The following is a 6,319-nucleotide window of genomic DNA, read 5'->3' on the forward strand; positions in this document are numbered from 1 at the left end:
AAGCACCTCCTTAAACTTGTAAAGCTGTGACCGGTATGGAGCTTATTGGTTAGATGCCTTAGTTGCAAGCAGGCTTTTGGGTTTAACCATTTGGCGCACCATATCGGTTTTGGACAGGGTGGCAAAGGGTGCCCAAAGCTTGGGCGGCCCTTTTTTTGCGGAGCAATCAAGTGTGTGCATTCTGTAAGTGACATCAACAGGATGCTCCTACGTCTTGGAAGCATCTTAGCAATGGTGGTGTGCAAACTACCTGAGAGTGAAGTGGATGTGACATGGTGGAGGCTACAGCTTGCAGAGAGGCCTTAGCTAAAATTTGATTGGGCCAAATATTAAAATTGAAAGGCCATAAAATAGTTGACTGTATTGCGGGATTTGGAAGCTAGCCGTTGGCCACAATGGTTTGAAACGTCAAAATATGAAATGAGGAGTACCTGAGTCCTGACCTTCTCTGCTTTCGGTGTTGGAAAATACGCTCAACGCCATCGCCACAAAGCTTCAAAACGAATAGGTAACATCGTGCAGAATTGGGCGTGAAAGGGCCTGAACTCTAACAGCTCGTAGCCCTCCCGGAACTCTCTATGTCCAGATCTTCTATGCAGCGTCCAGTAATGGTGGTCTAGCTACCATCAATTCTACAAAATTTCATGGTTCAACAACTCCCAACTTTAGCTTCCTCACTAACACTTCATGGTAAGCATGAGCTCAGAAGGGGGCACTCCCATGTCTTCATGTTCTCGAGCTCGGGATAAGATCTTTGTGACGGTCCGCGTGCGGCCTCTCAGCTCCCGTGAGACATCTCAAAACGATGCATCTGTTTGGGATTGTATGGAATCCAAAACAATTTCTTTTCGGATGCCTCTGCCTGATCGGTCCCCACATCCAAAATGCTACACTTTTGGTAAGGACATTTCCTCTCTGCAAATTTTTTTTCTGTAGTAATTATGATTTGCTTTGTATTATATTTGGTGCTTATGCCTGCACATTGTGCCCCATCGCCCTTGCTTTGCACTAACTGAGAACACATCTTTGATGAGTTTTGCTATCTGTAGATGTGCCATCCAAGTTGGCCAAGAGAGAGTCACAAGGCTATTGTGGAGTTGCCGTGGCAACAGCCTGGTTAATGCCCATAAAATGCAAGCATAGTCACCTTCATATATTGTGGAGTTGCCGTAGCTGGAAGCCTAATAAGCAACAGCCACATTTTTTGATAATGGTTAATGCCCTTAAAATGCAAGCAAGCATAGTCACCTTCATATATTGAGAAGGGGCTGACAATAACAATAGGAGATGTCTGTCTTTTGTCATCAATTTTTGTTCTTGAAAGCCATCTTTATGCATAACCGATCTCCTTTCACAGGTTGTCTAACAAAATTAGCCCTTGATTTCATGTAAATATGCTAGGATGGCATTAAGACACTATTCACATCTTATGCATTTGCAGACAGAGTCTTTGGTCCAGACTCAATGACACAGCATGTGTATGAGAAAGGAGCTAAGGATATTGCACTCTCGGCCCTCACGGGACTGAATGGTAATAAAGATGATCCAAGCGATTGCAAGCTGTCATTTTGTTTGAAGCTTGTCACCCAGCCTCTCAGAGAATATAATTTTTGAACCGAACTGTCTATGTTCTGCAGCAACAATTTTTGCATATGGGCAAACTAGCAGTGGCAAGACCTTCACAATGCGAGGCATAACCGAGAATGCAATTCGAGACATTTATGCCTACATGGAACAGGCATGCCGCATTATATCGTAAAAAGATTCAAATTTTTTGTCTTATTTGTCTTTCATGTATCATGCATTCTAATATTTAAGTGAATATGCCGTGATTCTTGTGCAGCGCAGGGATAGGAACTTCATTCTAAAAGTTTCTGCACTTGAGATTTATAATGAGGTGGTCAAAGACATGCTGAATATGGACAGCGGTCCTCTCAGACTTTTAGATGACCCAGAGGTACGCCAACACTTGCTCCTCTTTATAAGAACCAAAATATGCTCAGTGTTATGGAGTTTCTTCCACAATAATGATGCCCTGATGTCCTTACACAGAAAGGAACAGTTGTCGAAAAACTAGTTGAGGATGTTGTGCGAGATATCAACCACTTGAAAGACATCCTGGCAGTTGTTGAAGGTAAAATGAAGATCATTATTGTCCTATAAGGGCAGAGTTTGACAGAGTGTGAACTTTGAGCTACATTTTAAGGCTGCTTGGTTATGGTCCTCTATCCACAGCCCAGAGACAAGTGGGAGAAACCCTTTTGAATGATAGAAGCTCAAGGTCTCATCAAATCATAAGACTTGTAAGCTCCTCTGCTTTACCTTGTTATTTTCTAGGCCATTGAAATCGGCTGGCCTTTTGCTGAATCATCTCTATGTTATATTATCACAGACCATAGAGAGCTCTCCCCAAGGCTTAATCCAAGGAGGTTTTGTCAACTCTCTGGTTGCCAGCCTAGTAAGTCTTTTCAGTTTGGTTGGTAGCTAGCGTTTTCTAAAGTCAATAGCATTGCCATCATGCTAATGCATACTTTTTTGGACAGAATTTCGTAGATTTGGCAGGTAGTGAGAGAGCGTCGCAAACACTTTCGGAAGGAGCCAGGCTGAAGGAAGGCTGCCATATCAATAGAAGCTTGCTCACATTGACTACCATCATCCGGAAGCTTAGGTATGTGAATGAGGTCATAAACTGAGGACAGGGTTTGTCTCGGATAGAATGTTCATAACATGAATTGAATTTGTGCAGTGGCCAGGGCAGAGGAAAGAGTGGACACCTACCATATAGAGACTCCAAGCTTACACGCATACTGCAAAATGCCCTCGGTGGGAACGCACGCACTGCCATTATTTGCACTATGAGTCCAGCACAGAGCCATGTTGAGCAATCAAGAAACACCTTGTTCTTTGCTATGCAAGCAAAGGAAGTTGTAAATACTGCTCGGGTGAACTTGGTAAAGATACAAGCTCACTCCTACATGTAGTTGAGCTAGGTTTTTGCTGTCTTATATTAGGCAGTGTGATTGTTGGATCTTTTTGGTTGAACTTGCTGCTCCTCCAAAACATCAGGTGGTATCAGACAAAGCTCTTGTAAAACAGCTTCAAAAGGAGGTGGCTCGTCTTGAAGCAGAATTGAAAGTTCCTGAGACTGTAAATCCATGTCCAAGAGATGCTGAAGCTCTGTTGCATGAGAAAAATGCAGAGATACAGCAGGTATGCAGTCATGGCAGAATATCATTCATGGGCGAAACTAAGATGGAGGCCATGGAAGTGTGGTTCTAATGACATTCAAGTTTGCAGTTACGTGCAGAGATGAAAGAACTTTACCTGCAACGGGATCGAGCACAAGCGCGTCTAGATGAGATCGTGAAGAAGATTGAAAATGAAGGAGCACGAGCAGCGGTACCTTCTTTTTTGGTGCTGGCTTGTCTAATACAAAGTTTTATCTTCATATCAGCTACCTAGGTAATTTTATTTGTCACTTGACTTGCAGGAGCAAGGAAGCCCGTTGCCATGTCCATACTCATTGTCACCAATTGTGCCACAAACCTGCACCAAGAGTCTTAGTCTGCTGCCAAGTCCAAACAAAGGAGATGCATCTGAGGAAGAATCAAATCTCTGTGTTTGGAAAAAAAGCCCCCTTGGCCAGAAATCTGTGCGTAGGTCGTCTACAATGCGACAATCAGCAACTGCTTCCTTGATGCTTGTGGAGGAGATAAGGAAGCTGGAGCATTTGCAGGATGAACTAGGTGAAGATGCTGGCCGTGCCTTGGAAGCTTTACAGAAGGAGGTCGAATGTTTACGACTTGCACAAGCTGGCATGAATCAGGATGCTGCGACAACCATTGCTAAGCTTCAGTCAGAAATTCGCAACTTGCCTTCTTTAAAAGCAAGTAAGACAGTTGAAGAGGGGACCTTGCCAAATAATAGGCTCCTTGCAGGTAATGTTAGTATTTCTCTCAGAGAGGAGATTAGTAGGCTTCAAGCCATAGGAGAGGCAGATCAACGTGCTGCTGATGCTACCATTGCCACCTTGGAAGAGCAGCTCAACAATGTGCAAAAATCCTTGGATAATCTTGTCTTGAAATCTAAAGGACAAATCGAGGAGACCTCCCCCGTGCAGGTAAGAACACCTTGTCGAAGAAAGCCCCAAACTCCTTTATCTGTTGGAAGCAGCAACAATAAGCGGACTGTTGGAGCAGAGTCACTAAGCTCACCAAGAGCAAGACGAGTTCTGGCATTCCAACACAATGAGAATAATCCACCAAACACTGCAAAAGAGAGCAGGTTTTCAGGAAACCCAAGGCAAACTCCCTCAAGGAAGAAACAAGACTCAGAAATTGGCATATCCATCAAGGAAGGCACACCAAAGCATCAGAAGACAAACTCACTAGATCTGAAGAAAATGCAAAGCATGTTCAAGACTGCAGCTGAAGAGAACATAAGAAGCATTAGAGCTTATGTCACCGAGCTTAAAGAGAGAGTGGCCAAGCTCCAATATCAAAAGCAACTGCTGGTCTGCCAGGTAAGATGATAACCTTACTTCTGTTTGAGTATTAATCTTCAAGCATCTAAGTTGTTTACATTTCACTTTTTGTTTATACATGGTCACTTCGACCCGAATCATGTGACTTTCTGAGGCTGTCTTCTATCTGAAGGTATTGGAGCTTGAAGCAAATGGAAATGTCATAGAGGATGATGATGATGTTGAGGTAGTTTATGTGGATGAGCCAACAGCACTTGACACTCCAGCCCTGCCTACAGACTGGGAGTCTCAATTCCAAGAGCGAAGGATGCAAATAGTGAAGCTATGGGATATCTGCCAAGTTTCGATCATCCATCGTTCACAATTTTTTTTGCTTTTCAACGGAGATTCTGCTGATGAAGTTTACATGGAAGTCGAGCTTCGGAGGTTGACATGGCTACAGGAGCACTTCTCTCAAACAACTCATTTGAGCATGGAAGGTGGGTGCGAGGAAGACGAACCATCGGCAAGTCTTGCTGCTAGGTATGTGATAGCTCTAAACGCTTGTTTTGATATTGGAATGTAGCATGGAGGGGGAATTTTTCATGGACTATAGGAAAAGGAAGTCACCTATCTAGCTGCAGAACATTCCTGCTTGTTCAATTCCACTCCAAAACACATTCACATTTGATAACATCATGTGTTGAAGCCTTCATCATGACATCCCTTGCCTCACTAACCATTGAAATATGATGGTATGTTCATTAGAACGAGCTTTTGAGGGTCCAGTAGAGAATTACTGTTGGCATGTATTTTTTTTGTGCTGTTGCCAAATGAGCAGGAAAAGCTAGCTCTTCTAATCTGTGATGCAATCGTGACAGCTCACATGCTTTAAAAAGGGAGAGGGAGCAGTTCGCAAGACGGATGAGAGTGCGATTAACAGAGGAGGAGAGGGAAGAAATCTATTGCAAGTGGGATGTTGCTCTGGACTCCAAGCAAAGAAAACTGCAGGTGGCTCATAAAGTGTGGACTGATGTAGAAGATTTATTTCACATTGAAGAGAGTGCTCAGCTGGTTGCCAGAGTTGTAGGCTTTTGGGAGCCAGGAAGAGAGGCTTCTAAAGAGATGTTTGGTCTTACTTTTGCTCCCCTTAACACCAAGCAGCCATGGCTGCTTGGGTGGAATTCCTTCCTCAACAATCTAAATCTTACTCTCTAAGATGCGATCCGGAATCCCATCCTCACAGTAATCTAAGAGACGATCCGGTCTGCTCCAATGTCTTACTGGATTTTGCTTTACATCCCTGTATTCACTCTCTCACCCATTCTTTCATTCCTGGTCTTTCAGGAAACTGGGGCTTGTGGGCATTCAAGGAAGCTTGCTTGCCCAGAGAGTATCATTTAAAAGTACATGACCTGTAGTTTCTGAATGTAATGTCAAGAATGTAGCCTCCCAGCTTGCAGATTTGTAGGGCAGGGCATTGGCATTTCCCTCCCAAACATGAATGTACATAAGTAAAAGTCAGCTCTGCGAAAGAAGGCAATCGAATTGGGCATCATCTCAGTAGTGTTGATTGTGTCAGCAATTTAGCAAAGTATGCCGTGAACTTGCATCTATTGTGACAGTCTTTCATTGGTCTTGCTAGCTTTAAACACTAAAATCATTGCCTCATCTGTTGTGCCTATGGTTTGACTTCTTTCATGACCTTCTCTTAAAATGAGGTGATATTTGCTACATATGATAAAATGAGAAAAATATTTGGACGACATCTTTTGCTCTCCTTAGATTGGTTTGGTCAGTTTAAAAAAGTAAAAAAAGCATTGCCCACGAAAGAAGAACATTTTTTTTTTTGCCTAT

At 43.2% G+C, this 6,319-nt stretch overlaps 1 protein-coding gene across 1 annotated transcript; it reads left to right on the top strand.

The window, feature by feature from the left end:
* The first annotated feature begins 380 nt into the window (after positions 1-380).
* LOC147439422 (kinesin-like protein KIN-7A) lies at positions 381-5,986 on the top strand. The gene is made up of 14 exons (XM_086485282.1): positions 381-898; positions 1,442-1,531; positions 1,638-1,738; positions 1,844-1,957; positions 2,053-2,134; positions 2,236-2,303; positions 2,393-2,458; positions 2,544-2,668; positions 2,747-2,951; positions 3,067-3,210; positions 3,298-3,399; positions 3,491-4,522; positions 4,656-5,005; positions 5,344-5,986. The coding sequence occupies exons 1-14, from the start codon at positions 688-690 to the stop codon at positions 5,678-5,680; spliced, it is 3,027 nt and encodes a 1,008-aa protein (XP_086341408.1). The 5' UTR covers positions 381-687; the 3' UTR covers positions 5,681-5,986.
* The last annotated feature ends 333 nt before the right edge of the window (positions 5,987-6,319 follow it).

Source organism: Adiantum capillus-veneris, chromosome 16 (assembly GCF_014529385.1).
Source record: "Adiantum capillus-veneris isolate H3 chromosome 16, ASM1452938v2, whole genome shotgun sequence".
Taxonomy (NCBI): Eukaryota; Viridiplantae; Streptophyta; class Polypodiopsida; order Polypodiales; family Pteridaceae; genus Adiantum; species Adiantum capillus-veneris.